This window comes from Mercenaria mercenaria, chromosome 9 (assembly GCF_021730395.1).
Source record: "Mercenaria mercenaria strain notata chromosome 9, MADL_Memer_1, whole genome shotgun sequence".
Taxonomy (NCBI): Eukaryota; Metazoa; Mollusca; class Bivalvia; order Venerida; family Veneridae; genus Mercenaria; species Mercenaria mercenaria.
This window is the reverse complement of record NC_069369.1, coordinates 67,202,615-67,230,581: the sequence shown is the minus strand read 5'-3', so window position 1 is coordinate 67,230,581 and position 27,967 is coordinate 67,202,615. Positions and strand designations below refer to the sequence as shown.

The window sequence follows — 27,967 nt, the reverse complement described above, 5'->3', positions numbered from 1 at the left end:
TTTGTTTGTATAATCATCAATAGCGTTGATAAAAATATGTTAGTCAAAATGTTTGTCCACATATGTGTAGAAATTGAAAGTAACTTAAAATGTCTTGTCTTGATATACGTCGGTCTTGGATCTAAGTCAAAATGTTTGTCCATATATGTGTTTATGATGGATGTCATCCGAAACGTTCATTTACATATGTGTATGGTTTCATGCCGTTTTATAAACTTGTACATTAAGAAATCAATTGGAAATTCAAACATTTTCTGTTTGTTCAACTCTCACGAGCTACAGTCCGTAATGATGGAAAAATATTGAAAGATGCTTAAAAGCATATGCGCACTATAATTTCGATTCCACTTCACTAAGTTATTCAACGAATGGCGTCCGATCAGTTCTTGCTTATACAATCTGTTAGCTGTATAAAGTACTACATGAATGCAAGTTGAACGTCAACCAGAGAGTTTATCTCATGTAACTATTTGTCAATATAAAATTACTAGGACCACCGAATCACCAAAAATACTCCATAGTCAGCATGTATGCAATAAAATTTCATAACAGAACAGATCTTTAAAGATACATACAAAATATAACACTTGGAATCAATATATATTTCAAGATAGTTTTGACAATAATAAGACTAAAAGAAGATAAGTATGTTATTGCTGGTTGTCGTAGTTCATTATTATTTCATAAAGAATTTACAGCAATGTATTTTGGTGATTTTTGTCAATGTTAAATGGTCGTATGCATTTCACTTTTGCTTTTAAGATTGTACACGTGGCAGTGAGACATTTCTACACGGACAAACTGACATACAAACTCTTGTTGGTGATTGTAACACGTGTAATTGTTCCAATGGGGAGCTACTGTGCACTAACAAGACATGTCGTAAGGATGTTTGTGTTTTTGCGCCTAGCTGTATTAAATTAATTGACATTATTTTACTTCTTGACGGTCGTAACATTTATTAATTTCCACAATCGTGCCTGTTTGTTTGACAATAAAGTATGCTTTTAGAAATCAATATGTATCATATACTCGGTGACCGACACAAACTTCGTGTTTATATGGTATTAACTGATGTTGTAAAAGTATCTATTTTGAATAATATTTTCTCCATAGGTACTCAGTAACAAGAATGAATCTCGATAGTATTTAACATTAATCAATAATTTATTATAAAGCACCACCTGATGAGCAATGTCCTAAGCTGTCAGCTGACATATGTCCAAAGCCTGATGATGAATGTGTCAGCGATGACTGGTGTAAAGAGAACTACAATAAAACTAAATGCTGCGAATATAATTGTGGAAGCGATGGGACAAAGGCTCTTTGCATGGATCCCGCAACAGATAATGAAGGTTGGACAGTGTCTGTTTGTGTGTCAGTCTGCTGATCAGTTTTGTGATGATGTGTTTGCATACTTTTGGAGAAGGCTTTATTTCTTTGCGTTTGTTTGAGTGTTCAATTTATATGTAGCTTATGTGTTGTGGTTTAATTTATTGTTTGTTTATATAATCATCAATAGCGTTGATAAAAATATGTTAGTCAAAATGTTTGTCCACATATGTGTAGGTGTTGAATGTTAGTTAAAATGTCTTGTCTTGATATACGTCGGTCTTGGATGTAAGTCAAAATGTTTGTCCATATATGTGTTTATGACGGGTGTCATCCGAAACGTTCACTTACATATGTGTATGGTTTCATGCCGTTGTATAAACTTGTACATTAAGAAATCAATTGGAAATTCAAACATTTTCTGTTTGTTTAACTCTCATGAGCTACAGTCCGTAATGATATAAAAATATTGAAAGGTGCTTGAAAGCATATGCGCACGAAAATTGCGATTCCACTTCACTAAGCTATTCAACGAATGGTGTCCGATCAGTTCTTGCTTTTACAATCTGTATAGCTGTATAAAGTACTACATGAATGTAAGGTGAACGTCAACCAGAGAGTTTATCTCATGTAACTATTTGTCAATATAAAATCATTAGGTCCACCGAATCACCAAACATACTCCATAGTCAGCCTGCATGCAGTAAAATTTCATAACAGAACAGAACAGATCTTTAAAGATACATACAAAATATAACATTTGGAATCAATATATGTTTCAAGATAGTTTTGACAATATATATAATAAGACTAAAAGAAGATAAGTATGTTATTGCTGGCTGTCGTAGTTCATTATTATTTCATAAAGAATTCACAGCAATGTATTTTGGTGATATTTGTCAATGTTAAATGGTCGTATGCATTTCACTTTTTGCTTTAAAGATTGTACACGTGGCAGTGAGACATGTATGTCCAAATATGTGTATATATCAGATATATTTCAAAATAACATGTCAAACTATGTGTCATGTTATATGTAAATCAGAGGTCTGCACTGTTCGCTATTCAGTTAGCATATTTTCAGTGAACACCCCTTTGAATAATAAGTGGTACTGCCCAAATTGAATGATGGACCAGTCCATTTTAGAAATATAGCAGGGTAAAGGTTTAATACAGGTTAGATTTTTTTTTGTATGCAGCAACCTCTAGGACCTGCGTGGGTAAAAACCTTAATTTAATTTCTTAATTACTGTGAAATTTACTTTTGAGGTCAATGCTCATTGTTAAAATGCTTAATATAACCTTTGGTATAATATACTTTAAAATGCAGCTTTCTGATTGGTCAGTTATGAATTTCAGCATGCGAATATGGAAATAAGACAATAGAACACAGAGGCTCTTTTCGTTCTGATGACGGTTGCAATACATGCACGTGCACGGATGGCAAAGTTGGGTGCACAGAGAAGGCTTGCAGACCGAGTGAGTATTTCAAACTTTGTAGTATTTACCTGCACGTACACGTACACATTTACGCATGCAATCACGCTCTTGTGATTCCACTACTTATCACACACTTTTGAATAACAAGAATGAGTTAGCCTAAAAAGAATAAAATGATATCTTACAAAACATTAATTTCAATAAATATTTCAACAAAGAAAATATACTGTTAAGATACAGAAAATGCCACAGGCAGCAGTGTGCCATATATTTCGTATGACATGAATCATAGTTAAGACGTCGCCAAGGAGATGCAGCAGCATATGTGCTTTTGGTAATGTCTTCAAAATGAATTGCATAAACCAGGCAGTCATAAATAATTATGTCATTGTTAAAATCTTTGTCACTGATATAGACCATGCATAGCAGTTTGATAAATCGGCCTTAGTTATGACAGACAGATTAAGTGCATCAAAGTTAGAATTAGATATGCAACAGTTTCACTTTAACAGTACTACATCGAAGAACAGTTTATACAAAATATTTAATTTTCATTGATTAAATATTACTTTTTACGTGCTTGCTGTCTATTGGGATAACATTGTTACTCAAACTTTGATATAAAATGTATATCTGGCAATGAGAAAAAAAATGAAAAAGTGAAAAGTATCAACACGTATGTCCCGAAACCTACATGGAATGTTGATTTTATTCATAATTTCATATAATCGTTTCAAAAGTTCTTTTAGATACTTTCATTTTGAAGCATTGTCTTTGACTTTTTAGGGGTATATTGCTGTACAATGCGTAGCACAAAGGCTTGCTCTCATCAAATGTAATTTTAACAATTTGGATTTTTTAACAAATTATTGCAAACAAGAAATATATTCTTTTAAAGATGTTGGGGCTTCAATGTATTGAAAATGTTGGACTGCAATATAGATATAGAAGTATGATAAAGTTACTAGTATTTTTATACTGTGCATGCATTCTCGCAATGCCATGGCCTCGTTTCAATAAATGAGCCGCGCCATGAGAAAAACCAACATAGTGTGTTTGCGACCAGCATGGATCCAGACCAGCCTGCGCATCCTATAGCAATTAGAGAACCATTAGCGAATAGCATGGATCTTGACCAGACTGCGCGGATGCACAGGCTGGTCTGGATCCATGCTGGTCGCAAAGCCACTATTTTGGTATGCTCATGGCGCGGCTCAAATGTTACGTGTGATACTCCAACACTCCAATGTTTACAAAAGAAATGCATTACTTCTGGACAAAATTATGACGCTTTACAAAAATATTTGAATAATCCTGTGCAATTTTGAATTGATACTGCATTTCTGACACTTTTTGGTAGACATACCAGCAAATAGAGGGCATTCTCTGATTCAAAGTCATATCAAGCTCTTGCATTTATTACTACTAGTTAAATCAATCTGCAAGTACATTTCAAAGTTTACGGAGATAGCCGAGCTCGCAACGATCATCAACTACACTTTACATAAAATAGTAACTATATTATAAATATAGTAGTAGTTTGCTTGGCCTTAATCCTACGAGACACTTTCGCCGGGAGCGATCCGGTCCGGCAAAATCCACGAGACCCGAATGCATCACTGCAGAACGGTCAAGGTACTGCTTAAATGACCCTTTTATGTAGTCCGACAATTGAATACTGGATGGGAGCTCAGTGAATACGGGGTTTTGTATTCGTTTGTCAAATACATTTTGCATTCCGGACAGAACATTCGTAGGTATATAATTGAACATCATTGAAAAGTCACGAGCAGAAACACATTTATGATAAAATGCTGTGAAGGGTTTGTTCGCATTGTAAAATCTTTAATAACGTTTTTAGGTTAATTTTTGCTATGGTTTCGTACGCTTATGATATGGCGCTTATTATTTTTTTCCAGTCAGATGTTTTGAGATTTAGACTCTTGCCTAGTCTAACTTAGAGACAAAAGAGATTTCAGTGTAGGCTAAGCTTACACTATACTGAATTTATTAGCTGTACCAATGAAGTATAGAATGCATTATTTTATTTTTGTAGCTCTTTGGCTGTACTAAAGTAAGGACTTTTCATATTACTATAATTGGTCTTTTTTTAAATAACAAATATTTGTGTTTTGTAAGAAGATGAAAAATATGCATATCTGGTAAATTGGTGCCCTAAGCTATAATTTCACACTCGGAAAAAAAAACATGAAAAGTTGACATTCAAAATTTAAGTTACTTTATGCCAGATTTAAACAGTTCCTTTTATATTTTAGAAATTTATGACTTTGATCGATTTAAAACTGCGCCAGATAAGGTTCCATGTGCTTCTTGGACAAAGAGAATTCGAATCACTGCCTTACCGTTGCATGATCGTAAAAGGTGACTGATAGAGCCTGAGCACTTTGTTTTGCTGTATTCCCGTGATAAAAGTTTTTATTTCATACGTCATATATTTTTTATTTCGATGTAGAATAGACGTGAATCCAAAATTTTTAGTCTTGCACTTGTACTGAGTTGATGCATCGTAAAACGGAAATAAAAAAAAAAAAAAGACAAAATCAAATCAGATAGACTGCGCGTTTTCATCATGGTAAGTGCTTTTGTCCTTCATAAGCTGTTTTCAATGTTAAAAAGATTACGATTGGTGCGGAATGCCATGACACTGTGCACTAATGAATTACATTAACGGTCTCATAATTTTACAGACGTAATCATACGGGAAATATCGAGTTTTATCACAGGTCTTCTACTTAAACAGAGAGAAAATCATAATGGTCCCCCTAAAAATTGGAATCTAACTGTATTCAAGTCATGTTAAACTTATGCGAGAAAAACCTCTATGACGTCGAGTTCACATCATTTTAATAGACCTGTTTGTATTTAAAATATATTGAAAATGAAACACATTAAAATCTAATTTGAGCCGCGCCATGAGAAAGCCAACATAGTGGGTTTGCGACCAGCATGGAGCCAGACCAGCCTGCGCATCCGCGCAGTCTGGTCTGGATCCATGCTGTTCGCTAACAGTTTCTCTAATAGCAATAGGCTTTGAAAGCGAACAGCATGGATCCTGACCAGACTGCGCGGATGCGCAGGCTGGTCTGGATCCATGCTGGTCGCAAAGCCATTATGTTAGTTTTCCCATGACACGGCTCATTCATCTATATAGTTGCTGCCAGAGATACCATCAGTTCCTTTTTAATTCGATATACTAACGAGCAATGACACTTCATTCTTTAAGTAATTTATCAAACTAAGCTTTGTACAAATGTCATCATATTTATGTTGTTATGGTAATTCAGTTACCATTATTAAATTTTTCTTTCATATATGCCCACTTATGTGCAAGTGAATTAGAAATTTGCTGATAGATATCAAGAAAATAAAGCATTTTTGTGTAGGTGTATTTCTTTATGACGACCTACCAGAGCGTCGCAGACTTTCTTCATACATCTGTTTTTTGTTCTAATTTTATGCACTGAAGAAAAAAAAACACGATGGGCATATCATTAGTCTCAAGTCAGTCTCCTGATGAAAAACATCACAATAACCTCCATACATCTGTTGTTGTTTCTTTTTAACTCTAATTTTATGTACTGAAGGAAAAACATGATGGGCATATCAATATCATTAGCATCAAGCCCGTCTCCAGATGAAAAATATTACAATCGACTTCCTTCAAAGAAACAAGGTTTATTACCTCTAGCGGGCTCGAGTCCGTGACCTGTTTGTTGAGCAACATGCATCTAATCGATTAAAACGTCACTTCCATTATTGGCAAACTCGCGACACAAATGGATTTGTTTTGAAAAATTGCCTTCCGTTAATAATCTTTTTATTCATCGTAAGTTTCTTTCATTTTTGATCCGCTTTTATTTCACAAAATCTATATATGTCAAATTCATATATTTAAAGTTTTTCAAGTGCTGTTTTGTAAGACTGATAAGACCTGAATATTCTCACGCTTGATGCCCGATGAAATTAAATTATTTTAAAAAGTTAACGGCAATAAGTCTGAATTATTTCTCTGTGGCAGACATGTTTGCTCAAACGCATGTTTATAAGAAAGTGTTAGTTATGATTTGCAATTATTTTTTTTGTCGATGGAGTGGGTAGACAGTATCTGGTTACAACTTTCATGACAAGATTTGATAGACATGTATATGTGTATAAAATGTAAATGGATGAAACTCAAATAAATAAATAAATGAATATAAAAAAAATATAAATATGTTATCACATTGTTTTTCTTTTATGTAGAGATTCAAAATACACAACATACAGTCTAATGTCCACAACATATAGGCCAAAGTCGACAACACAGTCTGAACTACACAACGTATATATTGCTTGAAATACACATTTCACTTACCAGACCTTTAAATTTATCAGGTGCACTTATAAAATTTAACAGTTCGTTAACTGACCGATACATTTTTGTCCATAAAACAGGGCAAAACAGTATTTTATCCTAGGTTCACTTAAATACTTGTAAATATGTACGTATGTTTGTCTTGTTTTATCTATATGTTTTACATTCAGGATTTTTGTTAATGTGGAATGCATTTTTTTGTTAATGTGGAATGCATTTTTTTGTTAATGTGGAATGCATTTTTGTTTGTGTTGAATGTGTATTTGTTTTCGTTTGTATTGTTTGCAATTGCATTTAATTCTATAAAGCACTTTTTTGTATACACCCAATCGAACGCCTCTTTGTTTCCCTTTCTTAAACGGTACAAATGTAGCTATCATCAATATATCTCGTCAAAGAAATGATGCCCTACTATTTCAGCATGTGAATATGGAGATAAGGAATACGAACACGGCGACTCTTTTAAATCTGAGGACGGTTGTAATGATTGCGGGTGCGACAATGGCCAGGTCGTATGCACAAAAAGAGCATGCATGGGTAAGTGTTTTACAATTCTTGTAAAAGATGCGGACACATGCACGAATGCACATCTACATGCGCGAACGCGTGGACACACACACACACACACACACATATACACATGCATAGGCGCACACATTCACGCACACACCACAGATCTCATGACAGATTTCACAGTTGTTATATCATGATAGCATTTTAGTTAACTTATAGACTTTGTATGCAATATAGTATTAAATAATGAAATCACTTCTAACCCATCTTGTATGAGGATAAACTTTCTTAAAACTCCTCTTTACGTATTACTTAAAAGTAAACAATTTTCTATTGCAATTACTGGAGACGTGTACGCATGAATTGACGCATATGCGCATTAATGCTGTTTTGGGTGGTTTTAATGACACTAAATGCATGCAAAATTTATTGCTATTTAAAATACAAATAATATTTATTCAGATTTTAATTACTGTTATTAAAATGCTCATCATTGCCAAGCAAAATATTCAAATGCGCCTACACAAGTCTAACCGGATCACGGATGTAGGACAACTTGGGACACATCCTACTACCTGTTCCTATTGCCATGCAAAATATTCAAATGGGCCTACACTAGCGTAACCGGATCACGGATGAAGGACACCTTGGGGCACATCCTATTATCTGTTCCTATTTTAACCAAACAACTTCGATTTTTTAATATAAAAAGACAAAATTTAACCTTTCCTATATTAATTATAATCTATGTACATAATCAAAAATATTTATTTATTTATTTGGGTTTTACGGCGCACCAACACAGTATAGGTTATATGGCGCCAAACAGGACTACAAATTTTGGTTCCACATCTCATTTACATCGAATATAAACATGAGGTATGGAATCAAAATTTGCATACCTGCTGGAATCACAGAGTTACTGCAAAACCAAGTGTTAAGACTCTATTAGTCGCCTCTTACGATCATGCAAGGGTAAGGCAGTGGTTCCAATTCTTTTCATACACGGATCGTCCCAGAACCACATGGGGCCATAATCAAAAAAGTTTTACTTTTCAATATAAATAGATCGCGCAGATAGATAGATAGATAGATAGATAGATAGATACAGAATTATGTTTCCACATAAGATCAAAATTTAAAAAAAGAATCACTTATATCTCTCTTTCAATCGTTCGATCCACCTTTTGACAGTATTATTTTGTCTGCTTTCTGTGTATTTTTGTATATACTCGGGCAAGCATCTGGTTCTAGTAAATATTGAGTAATAAAGTCACGAAATGCATATATCAGAATGAGTGTGTTTGTGCTATGACATTTAATAAAAGCATCTATTCATATCTCAGGAGAGTACATTTTATATTTCTAACATACATATCTCTTACGGATATTGGTTGGCTGGCATGGCGAATTCAAATATATGTATATCAGAACTTAAGTGGTTATACTTACTTACTAAACTTAATCCTTCACTAAGGAACACAGTCTCTGTCTGTTGACTACGTTTAATATATCTGGCCCCAAGTCAGTCCAAGCTCTCTTTTCCATCTGGTCGTCTGCATGTCTTCTTTTACCAGCCGATGTTCATCTTAATTGGTCTAATTGAACTAGAATACCAGTACTGTGACGATCCTGTACCTCGGAGAAGGCTGTTGTTACCTCTATGCTTGCCTTTGTTCTAAGTCAGTTGCTTATTTGGCTTAAAACCTAGATTTCTTAAAAGTATTTTAATCAATGTTTTGCAATTGGTAATCACGTCACGTCATTTTGTTTTGTACATAGAAGAGATTAAAGGATGATATTTTAAAGATTACTTTCCTTTATGACATATAGATTCAAGATGAAACTGCGCATTTTCGTAAAGTTGCGAAAATCTGTAATCACTTTACGTTCCTTTACTTACCTCAATATAAATGCCATCACTGTTAAACCTGCTTCGAAACGTCACGGTTTGTTTTCAACGTTTATTCAAATATCATTTACAATATATTTTTATTTCAAAAAACGCCAGTAAAGAAAAGAAATTTCTAAAGAGAATTCTTATACATTTATTAGTTGATGGCTCCTTCAGACATCTTTTGAGCTTTTGTTGAGGACACGGTTTGCCATGTTGATATATATCAATAAAATCTACGTATCTAATATTTCGCATTTAATTTTATAAATCAATTTTGTCCTGTTCCAAAATAATAAAAATGCCCTCGTTCCTTTCCTCAAACTTTGATTTGCGCCTTTGTATAAAATTCAGCTTAGAATAATGACCCAGGACTCGACCTGTGCATATAACGGCATTCTATCTGATTATATAGATGCTCTGGTATTGTTTTCTGTTTTCTCAGCAGTATAAAATATTATTTGTTGTGTCATTTTATTATATTGATATATGGATTGTAAGTTTTACTGTATCAAAATTGCTGGCATTTAGCATTTAATTAAAAGAATAAATACGTTGTATGGTCAACAAAAGGTCAATTTATTTCAGGCTAGCTTTAGAAATGCCAGCTTTTGATCGTTAATGCCAGTTTATTCTACTGAACATTTTGCTTATTTCAGTGAAATAAACATTATGAAAATGAATAAAACAGGGCGTAATGTTTACATGAGCAAAAACACGCATGTGACATCATGCTTACTAACCCTTTTATATGTGGAAAATCAGTAATTATGTGAGTGAAGAAAGTTGGTATTAGTTACCTATTACAGTTTGCAACAGTTAAAACTGTATGTAAAATAAATTAAACAAGTGTAAACCTGTATATTCCTTAAATAACTTTATATTAGGTCATCTTCCCTATTTACAGTACCGTGCAATGATCCTCTATTCTTTATAACTCATTTATCAAATGCAACTTTATGCTTATGGCGTTGTGTCTATTGATATGGTAATTCGAGTGCATTTTTACTTAGCTCCGAAATTTTTTTTTTGCATAATTATGTGAAATTAAAAAGATTCTTTTGCCAGATAGAGATCACCAAACGACAGGAGTTTTTTTGCGTAGGTGTATTTTTTAGGTGACCGTATCAACGACTACAACATAGCTTTTTATTGACTGAACTGGCACGGGAAATATACAGAACATTCTTTTCAATATTTCTATATCTTTAAGAAATGAGAAAGAGACGACATCATCCCATCATCAGGGTGCCCCATACAGGCTTCCGTAGAAATAGGCAATGGGAATAGTGAGCCGTGTAGTCACGACCGGGTTTTCGTACAAGTGTTATTTCATTGCGATACTACTTTTATTCATTACAAATTGTGAAATATATAGAAATGAGAAGTGAAAAATGGTGAATGAATTTCACATTTCTTACATTACACTTCTCAAGTTTTGACGGTATCGGAAACGAGAATTGAGAATCGTAAAATTTGAAATATACATTTGATGACTGAACATCATATCATACATTTTTGTTTAAAAGGACAAATTCAGTGACTTATAGGACTAAAATGTTTAATGATGTACATAGTTTGTCTGCATAATATGTGTAGAATATCACAAGGAAAAAAGCAAGTCCTTCTTATTCACGCAATTTTTACTCTTTTATATACATTTTGAAATCATTTTCATCTCTGCTCCTCTATACATGCAAGATATTTTATAATTTTCTTTTTTAATATGCATATATTGAACGTTGATGTTCCCTTTTCTCGTAAAAATCAATTTATAACATAAACCTTGATGATTATGACATATTTTCAATAACATATCGGTTTATAGTACGGAAATTTAGTTTCATATAATGACGTGATTTGGACTCAGTCTATGTGTACAAGTGAAAACAAATTTTATTCAACGACACGGATCAAAAGAATAAAACATTTTTGTGTTGGTGTGTTTCTGTATGATGACCAACTTGTGCATGATAGATTTTCTTTATGCACCTGCAATTTTTAAGCTTAAACTGTACTGAAAACATGACTTTATTTTGATGTCTCTCGGGTCTGCATGCAAGAAATATACATTTCTCTGATCCCTTTTTATGATACAAAGGTCTTCACTCCAGTGCATCCACCTGGGTCTAAAGACATCCTGGTGACAAAGTAACATTCATATATATATATACACAGTCGAAACTCGGTATCTCGAATTTTAAGGGACCATGCTTTTTATTTCGAGATAACCGAAATTCGAGTTATAAAGAGGGGCGAATATAGACGAAATATTGAGAAAAAATTGGTTTAATAGCGAAAAAATCTAATAAAAATGTTTCATTGATGCCGTGGATACGCTGTCGGCACTTTACGCGTACAAGTTCACGTACAGTTTGTGTCTATTAAAGTTTTCAGTTTTTCGAAAGATAAAAAATGATACTTACATCAAATGTTTCCTTTTTTATACCACGTTTCTCTCCCGGCGGATTGACAGCATTTCGATCTGATTTTGAACGAGTGAAGTTATTTTTTTATACATTCTCATCGCGATTATCTCTAATTAATACTTATTAAAGATCTCACCTGTTCAAACTAATTAATTCATTAGTTTAAATCAAAAGCAGTTTTCATAACGTCTCAAAAACAAATGACAGTTGATTAAGAAATCTAATGTTTAAATCAAACAATTATCATTATGGCAGAATGACATTATCTCACTTTGATAATCGCTGCATCTTTGATATGTCGGCATCACTGCTCTCTGGTTAGGCAATAAACATGGACATGTGTTAAAAATAAACCACCTTCACAATGACATGTGTGGAATTTTATCGCATGTTTTCCCAACTTCGACTTACCGAGTTTACAAAGCACTTGATATTTATTGACGGGACTGAAAATCCCTTTCGACACATCCGGAGTCTCGGTAAGTCAAATTTTGACGTAACCGGAGTCGAATTACATAATAATTATATAAAGAAGGCATTTGACGGGACCTGGAAATTTCTTCGATTTAAGAGGAATTTCGAGGTAAGCGAGTTTGAGATACCGAGTTTCGACTGTATATGATATTGTTTTTTTGGTGCATTCCTGTCTTTCCAAAATGACACAACCTGTATTATAATTACCCTTTCTGATAGATCTACATGATTTTTTTTCAGCTCAAAAATTAGTTATGATGTAGATCTACTTTGATAGTTTGCACAAATTCGTAAGCAATCTTCAAGGACCCCACACGAGGCGACTGGTGAAATACGAATAATATATGTTGAGTATAAAAACGGACATCAGTTTTTCTCTTTCTTGTTAAATCTTTTTTCTGTTTGACCCACTTCATGCAATTTTACCTTATTCATATATTTCGTTGCCATTTTCATGGTTATTTTCATAAGCATTTTCATATTGTTTTTTTCCGATAGATAGAGAATAATAGGTTATTGCCGTAGATGAGAAAGTTTATCTGGCGAGGTGGAGGAGGTTATCGGGTGAGCCGAAGGCGAACCTGATAACGTCCGGAGCCGAGCAAGATAAACTTTCTCCATCTTAGACTCTAGCCTATTATTCTATTTATCTTGTCATGACTTCATTTTCCGATATTTGGCAATTTATTTTACAAAAATAAGTGTGCGACAACCGTTTTAATGACGTAATCACCGACAAAATCGCAATAACTTCTTCGTTTTTGAATAAAAGCTCATTATTTGACCACTCATTTTCTTAATTCGGACATTTCCAACACAGTGGTGATGGTTTCAATGCAAAATTTCTTATGACAACAATATCTATCATAAGGTCACATGATAAACTGACCGTATATCACTGGTCACGTGTCAACTGACGGTAGATCTATATCAAGAAAGATAAACGGCAAGTGACAGGATAAATAAAGAAACGCGGCTTCAAAAAATATGCATTTTATTTTATATCACAAATATAAGAACATGTGTACAATGATGCATCACATAAATATTGTGGAAATGCAAAATTCATTATAATGGCTTTTTTTTTTTTTTAATTTCTGGTAGATCTATGAGTCCGCTCGAGCTCCGTTGTGGACATTTTTAAGTATCTGCATCGGTCTTCTTTATTATTTGTCCCTGATTTATTCCAATGGATTTTTTTTTATATAAAACAGACGTGGCAATAACCTCTAAATTGGAAATAAAATCTGGAAAGCAGATCCCTCGGAAGCACCGAGAACAAGGCAAATAGTGAAAATTGCAGACTCGGTTTGATTGAGCTTAAGCAGTATTCAATCTTCAAATCTAAATGAGTTGAAATCAATAATCCCGAAGGACCAGAAAATATAACAACACTGAGATGACACACAGCACTTAACATCCGCTGTTGTGAAGTAAATAAAATCTGGAAAGTAGATCCCTCGGAAGCACCGAGAACAATGCAAATAGTGAAAATTGCAGACTCGGTTTGATTGAGTCTGTTCATGGGCAGTAATGAAAAAAGCAACACTGCCCACGCCCCCTAGCACCGGCTTAAGCAATATTCAATCTTCAAATCTAAATGAGTTGAAATCAATGATCCCGAAGGACCAGAAAATATAACAACACTGAGATGAAGTCGGGGCGACTTTTTACGGCCGCAACACAGCACTTAACATCCGCTGTTGCGAAGTAAATAAAATCTGGAAAGTAGATCCCTCGGAAGCACCGAGAACAATGCAAATAGAGAAAATTGCAGACTCGGTTTGATTGAGTCTGTTCATGGGCAGTAATGGAAAAAGCAACACTGCACACGCCCCCTAGCACCGGCTTAAACAGTATTCAATCTTCAAATCTAAATGAGTTGAAATCAATGGTCCCGAAGGACCAGAAAATATAACAACACTGGAAGGTCGCCCATTAGGCAAATACATCGTATTTGCACAGTCTATTTATTACCCAGTCGTGAATCAATCGAAATTCTTTACTTTTTTGCACTTAAGATGATTTGACAAATATCTTTCAAGGGAAGAGTTTTCTGTATATCGCTGATTACCGAATAGAAAATATGAACGTCTCTGCATGAAATATTTCGCCGGTCATTATTCATTGAGGTAGTGAAAAATAACCGTGTGACTCTTTGCATGGTTTTTTACGTAGCCTAAGTTTTGTATTGTTCATTGTCGTCAGGTGTCGTAAGAAGTCGTTTGGACTCCTGTTTACTACTGTATTTTGACATATTTCCTTGGTTGGTTCACGTCAATTGCTTCGCTGCTAAGTAGTATTCTTAGTTTGATCAATGGATTGCTGGCTCAAATATTATGTATAGATCTAGTAATGTTTTATTTCTGGCATTTTAGTAAACATTTTCAAGTCGTCTTCATCGCTATTCCTGAAAAGGAATTATGTTTTATCTGTTTGTGTCTCAAATTTGGTAACTGTTTTCGCTTTTCATCCCTCGACTTCTGACGTAGATATTATTTATATATGTATCACTTATCTTGCCGTCAACTGAAACTGCCATTTATACGAGAGCACCGCTGTGCAAAAACCAGCGTTAGGGCTTTGCGACCAGTATTGATCCAGATAAGCCTGTACATCCATGTAGTCCGAGCTGGATCTACACTGTCCACGTATCAGTTGCATACAAGTGCTTAAGCTGAGTATGCATGTGCACTTGTCTGGATCCTTGCTGGTAGCAAAGATTTCACACAGTGGCGCTCATATACATGTACTTATCTTGTTTTTACTTTGATTTTTGACGTAGTAAAGTGGTTACCTAATAAATATATTGATGGTTTTATCCAGTCACTGTTGATAACTTGATGTATTCCTACGTTGTAAAACACGATAAATCGACCGGCTAAACTGTCCTCATACCGGCAGGAACCATGCAGTTTCTCACTATATGTAGGTTTACTTAGTTCATTTGTAGTGCGACCAGGTAAAAAGAAATCACGATTTGAGCCGTGCCATGAGAAAACCAACATAGTGGGTTTGCGACCAGCAAGGATCCAGACCAGCCTGCGCATCCGCGCAGTCTGGTCAGGATCCATGCTGTTCGCTAACAGTTTCTCCAATTCCAGTAGGCTTTAAAAGCGAACAGCATGGAGCCTGACCAGACTGCGCGGATGCGCAGGCTGGTCTGGATCCATGCTGGTCGCAAACCCACTATGTCGGTTTTCTCATGGCACGGCTCATTTTACTACGCGTTAATAATAAGAGACACTGCGGTAAATATGGTTGGTATTCATCAAAAAGTGTCATAAATGACTATGAGAAAATAAATACAATGTATCGTCTTACGCGGGTATAGAATATAATATATAAACCTAGCTCATGTTTGTCAAATGATTCTAACTGGCGACGACAAATTGTTAACAGAGCTTCAAACAGTTGACTGGATGTAGTTAATTAAATACCGCTGACTTTTACTGTCAGTTTATCGATGTAGCATAGATAGACAGGCCGTTGACCATATAGAGAAAGTATATAATGATTTTGACACGTTACATGAAGTCTCACTGAAACACGACAATTTAATAAATATCAGATTTCATAAAAATAGGAATTTATGAACTTAATACACCTTGTTGACAAAATGGTATTAGTGATCCGGTACTGCCCTTTTTTAAACATAAACTAAGTTGAAATCATGAGTTTATTTTCTTTCATTATCACCATACTAAAGAGTATCGGGTGTTAAAAGACATAAACCATATTTAATATCTGCTTCCTTTTGTTATAGAAAATTCTAGCAGTCTGAGTATATACAGCTTGGTTCCAATAATAAAATATCCTCGAAATATTACGAAATAATTGCACACCTTTGTCAGCAATAACTCCACCGACACATACCTTTAAACCATTGCGAAGTTTAAAACGGATCTCTTTACGTGTGCCAGTACTGAACATCCGATTCATTTTTTCGCAGTAGAAAAGGGCCCTTTATAGCGTCAAACACCGCTGAAAAGAAAACTACACAAAACAAGCAAATGTTTGGTGGATGTCGTCAAGGATGTAGATAATCAATCTGACTAAAGTACATCTCCTATTACGCTACGCATAGGATCTGACAACGAGCTATTGATAGCCTCGTTCTGACGACCCTTCCGCTAGCCAATCAAAAGCTAACTTACAACATTCTGCAAGCTTTAAAAAGCCTTGGTTTATGTCGAAAGATGTCAGATAGCCGGTTAGCTCAGTTGGTAGGGCACTTGCTCTGTAAGCGAGGTCCCGGGTTCGAGCCCTGGATTGACTGCAAATTTTTCTTACTCTTTGACATTCGAACAAGTTGTCCGATTGGTTCAAATAAAAATAGATTTGCAAAAATAAAAATAGCAATACATGTATTGGAAATCCAAAATATACAGAAGACGACTGTGAATGGATCGTTCTCAGATCTTCGTTTAGAAGATCAAGTTTAGTCAGATTGGTAGATAATGATCCTAGATATCGTATTAGAAAGTAATATATCTCAAACAGTGATTTTCTCTTGAATAAAATTATTGCTTGTATGTTCTCGTGATATAATTCTTCGGATCTGAACTCCAAACAATGATTTTATTATCGACTAGTCACTATTTGGGATATATTAATTCTTAAGCAATGATACATTCGAATGAAAAATTACACTTAGACGTAACTTACGAACATGTAAACCAACAAGTTTTCATCATTGTGCATATATGATAAAAATGTGCACATTATTTTTGCAATATTTTGGGAGTATAATATTTTTGACACGAAGTTGCAGAAAAACATAATTTGAAATGCTTATCAAGCGGAATTGTCCAAATTTGGGTACATTTCTTAAAAGAAGTTCGCAGACCGCTGATCAATGTAAAGTAAACAGTACTTATTAACACTTATACAATTTTAAAAATCTTCACACAAAGTTTTATGCCCTTTAATTGACCGTGTGGTTGAAGTATGTAGTCACAGCAAAATAGTCCGGTTCAGAAAGGCACATGTTACAAAAAAAAAAAAAAAAAACGGTTATCGCCTATGACGTAAAAGTTCACCTATTAAATCTATTTTAGCTGTAATACGTATTTTGTTGGCAAGAAGAAATACCTTTATTTGCTGAGGCGTAAATATATAAAATCAATACGTATCATAAACTATGCAAGCAAATTACATACAGTATCCTATAAACTTTTCTAAAGTTACACCAGCTAATTGTGCATCAGATTGTATCAAATGACCATTTATGTCTTCTTTTTTTTTTCTTTTTATCTATTTTTTAATTATATTTTTCATTGCTTCTCGTCAAGGTAACTTGATTTTGTTGAAATTTTCTCTCACTTTCAATTTGATTAGGCTATCATCATATCTATCTGTTGCTTTTTATGGGAGTTATACATTAATATCCTCTTTTCATAAAATTCCCACAATAAGAGAAAAAACTGCATCCATTCAAAAAACGATGCACACTTTGTTCGAACGCGTTAACTGCTGATAATATCTTTATATATAACAAACTGAAAAATGCATAGTGATCTACTGAAAGATGAGTTGGAACCAAAAAACAGGTTGAAATGTTAAACTGCAGAAAGCTTATAATAATGTGACAAAACTTCAACCAACCCAATTGTATGAAAATTTAACTGAAATTATAAACAGAAAAAAAAACATTAAAAAATAATTTATGGCTATGAGACTTAGAGGAGATCTTATCATCTTTTTTAGGCCGGCATTGTGCAGAGCAATGATGTTTTATTCTTTAAAAGGCATTTATCAAACTAAATACGTCATTTTCATTGATACTTAAATTCAGTTTTTTTTATGTAATTACTATTAACTATATAAATATTTAAAAAAAATGTTGTTGCCTGGTGGAGAACGTGAAAATACAGCTTTAAGGTACCGTAAGTTATGACAGCCTGCATGACCGTTTCATTCTTTTTTTATCAACAGTTAAACAGTAACATTTCAACATTAGGATTTTGAAGCAATATCTGGTAACAGCTGTCATGGATACATAATTATGAAGTATTACTTTTCTTTGAGAGCAAATATAACCTAAAGAAAATATAGGATTAAAAACAAGATATTCTATCCAGCTCTTGCCTCTCCCTTCCATAACACTTACTTGTTTTAAAGCTCTCGTAAGTCTACAATTGAAACGCCGCTTATGAATTCGGATTGGCATTCATTTGTGTTTACGTTTTATTGAATTTAACATTACTGACCTCCAAATTGACAAGTCCGCCCATTTAGTAAATAGATCGTATTTGTATAGTATATTTCATTTTCGCCTGGAAGGAAATATATGTACGCGTCACCTTTAATTCTTTTCTCTTTTTAGTCTTTGTTCATAAGAGTCTCTTAGTATAAGAGTTCTATGTAAATAGGTGACGACGGATTAAGGAAATAAATAGAGCATAGAATTTTTTTAAAAGCGAAGATTTCACGTCACAACATAAATAATCATATAACACGTTGTTTTAATTTCATTTTACGACAGGTTGTTAGCATGGATGGAACTGATCTAATAACCGACTTATTACACCAGCACCTCATGGTTTAAATAATCCCTAATTGCCCAATCGGTTATACTCTAATTTCACCCATTAGTTTCAGGCTCTTATTGTTTCGTGTGTTACGATATCACCTCGATTTTTTATTTTCCTTTGCTCTTCTACGATTTTCATTATGTGAAAACCTATCCATAATGCATCATAGGTAGCTATGTACCTTAATTGATTTTCAAACATACAATAAGTTGTATATTTCGTGAAAACTATCATACTATGATAAAATGATGATAAATATTTAATTGATTTTTTTTTGCTATTGCATGTATACAAATGTCAGTATTTTTGGATAGGAAATATGGCTTTTGCAGCTTTGAATAAGATATTATCCAAGAACATGTTATTTGGTGGCAGATAATGAAATAATTTTGCGATAATTCTGTACTAATTTAGAGTTTTATCTTATACAATACCTATATTATTGTTAAATAGACCTTCCATTTGAAAACAATTTCTTAAACCGGTATACTGATTTTTTTCATCGATGTTGAATAATATTTTTAGGGTATCAGATTTAAGTAGTTAATTAATACTTGGTATAAATGGTGGCAGTGACTTTCGCAATACGTTCATATATACAAACTTACTGAAACACATCTCACACGTATATATCACGTAATCAAATTAACATCAACCTTTAAAACTATTTTGGAGATATTGATTTGTGCTACATTCTGCATTTTTATCCAGCATAATGCACAAATGAAATAATTTAAAATATCTCCTTATTATTTGCCGAGTAAACATGCCATAAATCATATTTAATGCCCACCCTCTGTTGGAGAAGACAGTATGCTGAATATGAAGAATAGCAAATAAATTATATTTGTCAACAAAAATTATATACCTAAAACGTAATTTCTTTGCTAAGGATGCTACAATACCCCTTTAAGCAGAAACGCACGCAGTGTTAACGCTTATAAATGCAAATTAGAAAATTAATCCCGTTTAACCGCCCACTCGCGTAGATTCATAATATATTTTTTTCCAACTCGTTTTATGTTGCTGTTTTTTTTATTAAATAAGTTAATGCGAATGTACATTTCTCCATGTTAGTTGGCATGTATCAAAAGCTTATTAAAATATTTTTTGCATCTACTTAAATGCAAATTTACATATTGTATAAAAGGATAATCATCTTTGACGTCAAAGGCAATTGTGGGCTCTTTCTAAGCTGTTTCGGTCTGAATATGTATAAAACTTGGTGTAACACCCATAACATTTGGGTAAACATGGTAAACAGAATGAATATTTTGTATTGATGTTAATGGACAAAACGGAGCAATGTTCAATGTCACGTAGAGAACATAGATTAAGTTGCCCTCGCCATCTTGCTTAGGTGTAGAATTATTCATGTGCAGAATCCAACCAACTAGCTTAAGATATGTCGGTGGATCTACCCAATCATACCTGGAGTAATGCCTGCATGGGCAACTGGGGTCTTCCTCCACCTTCAAGAGGTACCGGAAAAGTTCGCCATAAGATCTTAATTGAACCAATGTGACTCTAAAACGAACAAAAACGCTTGTTAAAATGGAAATAAGTCTTTATAATAGCTAATTATCATTCAAATCACACAGTTCACGCTAAAACCAATGAAAACCAGATTCATAATTACTACTGGATGATATTGCTGTAAACGTCTATATTGTCTAAATGTGGAATTATTTTGTACCAATGTTTCCAGGCGCCTTTTCCTTCTTCGCGATTAAACCATTTGTATACCATACAAGTAGTAATTGAAAATTCAGGAGTTTATATTGATAAGATATTGTCAAGTACAAATCACGTATCAGTTATAACACTTTGAATAGCTTGAATTACAACCAATCATTAAATACCCTATTTATCTCTTTGAAATGAATATATTTTTTCTCGTCTGAATTTATATAAAAAGGACACGCACTGAAAAGCACTATTATCATTGAATCAAGTATGAACCAAGAGCGTCATTGTGGGGGCGTAAAGAACTGTCAATTCACTGTTATAAAATATTTCTTTACAGTTAAAATATAGGACTGCTTAATTGTTTCTTGTTGTATGGGTCAATAGAAAACTGTGAATTTATAGTGACTTTGCAGACATTGCATGTACGACAGATTTCTGAAACACCTTAGCAATCATCCTAGTAACCGTCCAGTGTGTCCTCGACACATATATAGACCGCCCACTTAGCTCAGTAGGGGCAGAGCGCAGATCTACGGATCGCGAGTATGATCCTCGGGCGAGGCCTATGCTCTCCGTGACGATTTGATAAAATGCCCTCTTCTAAAACTAACATAGCAGAGAGTTTTCGTGACTTTTGAAGCACGATTCTTATCCATAGTTTTATATGCAAGTTAGATTATAAAAAATCTATTCCCGAGTACAGAGAAAATAAAACTGAATCTCTCTCAACACATATGTAATGCATATACACAAGAAAAAGGATAGAATATTGCGAATAACTTTTACTAACTTACAAACCTTTACTATTAAACTTACACTGTTCGTCAATTCAAAGTCTCAAAACGCGTTCCAGTGCTGTACCCATGGCAGTGTGTTTTCTGTCTATATTCTTTATAAATGCTTACCTATCAGATACATTATAATGGATTTGCATTGTTTGAATGGGACTTTTCCAGTTGGATCCTTTCTTTCCAGAAATAACTTATATCGCACGAAAACTCATTTTATCGTGCAACCTGAAGACATTTATACCAACCGGATTTTTAGATATCATTAGAACCTCTAATTGAATACGGAATTTTATCAGTTCGGTTATCTAAAATGTTAGAAATAAATCACTGTTAACTGTCTATATGATATTGCTCTAAATATTGCTCTAAATATGATTAAAATGACTTATAAATTGATAGTTTCACACAGACCACAATAGAATTTTACATCAATGATGAATAGTAGTATCGGTGGTTTTAAATGATACAAAAGGGAAAATAAAAAACCTTGAAATGACAGACGTTATCAATGACACTTTTCATTAAAAGTCATTATTTACGGTATCAGATATAGTTGCCAGAGTATAATGGAGTCTTTCAATTGTATAGTTAAGGTAACAGACGATTTCAGTAATCTAAACATAATGTTTCACTTATTTTCCAAAAGGACAACAATGCAATACAATTATTAACGTTAAGCAAGAAACAACAATTATGAGCCGCACCATGAGAAAACCAACATACTTAGTTCGTTTGCGACCAGCATGGATCCAGACCAGCCTGCGCATCCGCACAGTCTGGCCAGGATCCATTCTGTAAGCTAATGGTTTCTCTAATTGCAATATGCTTTGAAAGCGAACAGCATGGATGCGCAGGCTTGTCTGGATCCATGCTGGTCGCAAACGCACTATGTTGGTTTTCTCATGAAGCGGCTCATATATATGAGTTTTCCCCTAGTCGCTATCAGTTTATTAAACGAATAAGAGAAAATTTATTAGTTTTTAAGGACTCTTGGATCATACAGATTTGTAAAATAATACATTTAAATATAACCAATTTGAAATCAGATACGCAAAAGATGTCAGATAATTTGAATAGAAATTGGACATGAAAAGAAATGGGTATAATCGTGTCGTGACTTTCTAACAATTGATATTTTACAAATGGATAAAAAAATGGGTCAAACTCAGTGTTGAAAATTATTGTACCACAGCATGTACAAAAGTACATTTTTCTGGTATCCAAAATTTTGTATTACACATAGTCAGAAATAACATTTAAATCAAGGTTATCAACAACAGGCTGGGACAAGATTTAAATTTTCTCAGTCCTTAGTTTTAAATGACAAAAAATCTATGTTGTTGGTTCTGCGTACAGAACACAATGGTGACACAACAAAGCTTTCTGGCTATGGTCAAGACTATTAGTCAGGCAGTTTATTCCCAAAGTCCCCCCCACCCCATCCCACCCCCGCGCACCCCCAAGTTCTCTTTTTTTGTGCTTATAACACATAGAGAATTTCGATCCAATTGTGCTTTAGGGTATACAGTAGTAAATAATTTTGCTATATGTTCTATATAAAATTAACAATCTTCTGAGAGCTGTAACACATAGACAGGTCCATTTTAGAAAAGTGGTGCTTGATTACCTTATTTAGTACTTCTTTACATTTATAATACAGAATGCGTTTGACTTACATCACTGCATTCCAGCGTTTAACGTTTACTCCGGGTCCATATGAGGTTGAACTTTATCTTTCACTTGAGGTGCATGCGTATTTGTTTTCAGTTTTTCAGATTTAAACTTTTGTAATATTCTAGTATTTTGGCAGTTGATTTAAGAAGATCAGATGTATATATATTAATAGCGCAAAATTTATAAGTACGATATCTATGACGTTAATGAGATGAACGTTTAAATTTCATAGTGAAGTTACTTTTTATTTAATTTTGCATGCTCTGTTTCTTGTTATTTTCTCTTTTTTTTTCTTGTTCTTGGGATAGAGTTTTCCATTGATATATTTATAAAATAGATTTTTTTACAAGTGACATGGCATTTTTAAAAGACAAAATTTAAATTCAGTAGTATGCTCTCCTTCACTTCAGCTATTAGCGAATGGCATTGAAGCACAAAATCATAAAACAGGAAATAAATCTAGAAAACCCGCCCCACCAGACGTCTCGATGATTTGATTATTTTGTCGGATTATAAAAATAAATTTGTGCATCTGCTTTTCGTAATGAAATGCTTTGCTGCAACCAAAAATGACACATATAGTTTGGAAATTTATAAATATTTTCGTAGGTACTTCATTAAATCAACGCAATTAAAATTTACATCGTAAGATCTCAAGTTTTCAACGCAGATGAAATGAAATCTCGTTTATATATCATTTTATTCAAAAGCTATTGTTAACAGTAAGTGACAGTGTGTAATTGTTTGAAACACATTTTTTTTTTTTTGCTTTAATAAATCTAAAATATTACTTCGCAAATTGTTACTATATTATTCATTTCCTATTAAATTTAACATTTGTAGTCTAACGATAATATTATTTTCCACTAGTTTTAAAAGCGACTTTTCTGCATACAAGTATGTTAGTAATTTAAAGAGATATTGAATATTAATTACCTATAACGATAATATTACTTACCACTAGTTTTAAAAGCGACTTTTCTGCATGCAGTATGTCAAGTAATTTAAAGAGATACTGAATATTAATTACCTATTTTACATATTTTACAAACATAAAGAACAGATTCTTAATAAAAATGTAATTTAAGAAATATTTGTACGAGAAAATCCTCGACATGACTTTATCTTAGCTGACTCAGGGAAAATCGTTCCATACAATTAAAAGTATGGCTAGTGTTCAGGCAGATCACCTACAAATAAAGTGTGAATCGCAAACAATCCAAATATAACGGGTCCTCATTCTTTCTGCCTTTCCTCCTACCCTTTTTCAGTAACATATTGTTTTCTTTTACTCTGGTGCGCTTCTGTATGTATATATAGCATTCTAATTAAATATGCTTGCTTCTATCGCACGGAAGATAAAAATGGTTGCGTACGGCCTTTATGTCTCGAAAAGTGACACTGAAAGAAGAGAAAAAGAGTTAATTTAAGGGGTTTTAGTTAATGAAGAGTAACTTTATTACATAAAAGCTTGCAACCCATTTTCTTTTATTTTTTCTACAGTTGAGATAAAATTCTTAATGGGAATGTAAGTCTCTAAAAATCAACTATTCTAGAAATACCGAACTTACATTTTCAAATAGGTGGATTCTGTATGAAATATAGAATAGCGTGATTTAGTGGCATTGAAACTGTTAAATAAAATGGTTGCATAGGAAGTTTGAACACTAAAAGACGCGGAAAGGAGTACGTTTATAGGGTTACAAAATAGTTCATGAAGCGTGACTTTCTTACATAAAAGCTAATAGTCCTTTTTTCTTTTGTACTTTTTTCAATGGCATGCGGAAATATGTAAGTTTTTGAAAACCTGATATGCTAGAACATGTTGAAATAACGCCACTAAATAAATGGATTGTATACAAAATAAAAAAATCCCATTTAGTGGTGACAAACCTTCAGTGTAAAGAAACTTAGGTAGCAGCCTTTGATCATACACAGAACATAGATTACCTTGGTCTCAGTGCAGACCTCTAAGAAAATCTATAGCACTGTGTTTGATAGTCAAGATATGAATTCAGGAATATGATTACCCTTTACCCTGCTAAATTTCTAAAATTGACTGGTCTATCATTCAATTTGGGCAATACCATTTTTTATTCGAAGGGGCATTCACTGAAAATTTACTGACTGAATAGCGAACAGTGCAGACCATGATCAATCTGCACGGATGTGCAGTCTGATCTTGGTCTGCACTGGTCGCAAAGGCAGAATCACATGCCGGCAGCAGGCTAAAGGTTAAAGGCTAAAATATCGTTAGGTTATTCTGTTCAAGCCTATAAAAGAACTATGTTTGAATATGGAATAGTTAACGCTTCTATGCTTTAGAAAATACTTTGATTTTGTTAATTATAATATTTTGACAGAATTCATCCTTTATTTTGCTTTTAGAGTTTCGTGTGGAACGCATTTATACACGATATCTAGGTCGGATTTACAAACCATAAATCATAATCAAAGTTATGTCCAACTTTTGTTACTATAGAACGCTCCATCTGAAGTAAGAAGAAAAATAGATTTTGGTATGTGTTCCATCTGAAATGAGAAGAAAAGTAAATTTTGATATGCAAATCTACAATACTCGTCAACAAAATTGACATGTCCCAGTTTTTATGTTTTCCGTATAACATCATTCAATAAATATGCAATTTTCTGAACATAATAATCAAGCCTCCAAAGACCTGTCGCCCATTTAACTGAATAACTAACATCTGAAAATAAAATAATAGTATTATATGGTTTTTGCAACAAAGTTTTAACTCAGAGCATTATTTTGAGAGCGCTTGACACGTATTTGGTGGCATTCCCGATCGTGGATTAAATACAAAATTTGCGTATATAATAAACATTGCAAAACGTAAAACTTTTTTGACGTAGAATGCAAAAACACATTTTTTCTTACCATTACAATACTTATAGCAATTAACTGTACATGTATGTGTTTGTTTAACGTTTTTTTTTGTTGTTGTTGTTTTTTAATGTTGCTGGCCTGACATTACAACTTTCACTGTCACATCAGAAAGCACCACCTATAAGCACTTTGTTGTAAAGGTTCTGTTTTCAATCATTTCTAATAAAATCAGAAAAAAATATCCGTAGTTACGAGATACTTTAAATATTATATGTGTATATATAATCTAAAAGTCAATATCGAACAATACACGAGGACTACGCGGTCCTGTTCAACCAAGGGCAACCCTTGCAACCCTTATTTGATTGACAAATAAAGTTTCTAAAGCCTCGAAGCAAATAATCAACATGTTTATTCTGAAGATCTGCATGTTTTAATTTATTCTTGTACCGTTATGAACCAAGTATCCACCCAATAATAATTAAGTTATAAAGAAAAGAAATAAAAAAAAATTACGCCAACGCAATTCTAATTGTCAACAAGTTCGAAAATTGCACTCTTATGCAAATAGTCAATTACTACTCTATATAAATGCATTTATTACGCCTGTATTTGTATAAGTACAGGTATCGTGTTTTCCGTGCAATGCACTGAAAAGTACCATTTATCCTTTAATCAAACAAAATATAAGAGCGGACAGTGTGAATGGCAATAGGGCCGCTAAAGCATTCGATTTGAAGGATTTCTTTACAATTAAACAGCAGTGCTGGATATATAGGTCAATACAAGTGCTAAAAATAACACAACATGCTTTGATTACAAGCATAGTAGATTTGCGTGGAACGCCTTAGCAACGTCCCATATTAGATCAATTGCTCTCAAGGTAGACTGGGACTAAGATTATAAATCTAAATATTGCTACAAGTCTCGAAACACCTGCATCTGGTTGGTTTTGTCTGAACATAAATTTGAAATTGACCAATGGCAAGTTTGCGTTCAGAGGCCAGTCTCCAAACTAAGTTTAATACCTGGTCTGCATATACACAAGAATGGACACAATAGTCCAGAAACAACACTGTCTGAAGCCATAGCCAGGGGTCGTGAGTTAAATCCCCCGCTCTTCCAACTCAAAAACTAACACTGGCATGAGTATCGTGTATGGGTGCTTACACATGCTTGTATGGACACTGGTTCTTTTTCTATGGAGTTTTGTTTATTACCCTTTTCTTACATTTAAAGTGAACACTGACAATCTAGATTAGATATTGACCCCCCTACAAACTGCAAGGATATTATAAATTCAAGAATGGTTTCCGTTTTATTTCGATATAAGCTCGAGAAAGATTAATTCTAAATGTTGCCGGTCAGTGAAAATAATAAATACCACTTTAAAACAGATGTGCTATCGGAAAAGTTTGTTACACAAGAAAAAAAATAACAAAGATTGTAATATGACATTTGACAATGTTTAGACAGATTGACTTTTATCAATTCAATCAACATAAATGTCTGAAATATTTTTTTCAGTCAGCCACATTATCATTATCATACCCTAATCATTATCAAAAGGACATTTTATAAATTAAAAAAGAAATTAAGTGCACTGCAATGCGATTTAGCAGAAAGATTGATATAGTCGTGAGGTGGATTTGAATAGGAATTTGCTGAACATAATAAGTCTTGTAAAGAAAGGGGAACACGTGATATTATGACGTAAATCAGGGTTATTTGAAACTCAAAAAAGTTTTCACTGGTAAAAAAGCACCAGCAAAAAAAAACTGCTGATCATTGCTGTTTTACGGTTGAAGTATGATAATTTATATCCGAATTCACATGATTTCCCGTTTATTGTATAGTTGCATGGTTATGTACTGTGTAAACTAACCTTTCATTAATTTTAAATCCGCTGTTTTGCAGTTTACAGAATGCATAATCATAAATAGTTTGTTACTTGGGCGTTAAAATGGTACGA

General features: G+C 33.6%; 1 protein-coding gene across 1 annotated transcript in view; it reads left to right on the top strand.

The window, feature by feature from the left end:
* The window catches only part of LOC123547338 (uncharacterized), a 126,478-nt gene that overhangs the window by 10,304 nt on the left and 88,207 nt on the right, over positions 1-27,967 (top strand). The window contains exons 2-3 of the mRNA XM_045334358.2: positions 2,692-2,811; positions 7,568-7,684. Coding sequence (XP_045190293.2) covers positions 2,692-2,811; positions 7,568-7,684 — 237 coding nt within the window. The remainder of the gene's footprint in view (positions 1-2,691; positions 2,812-7,567; positions 7,685-27,967) is intronic.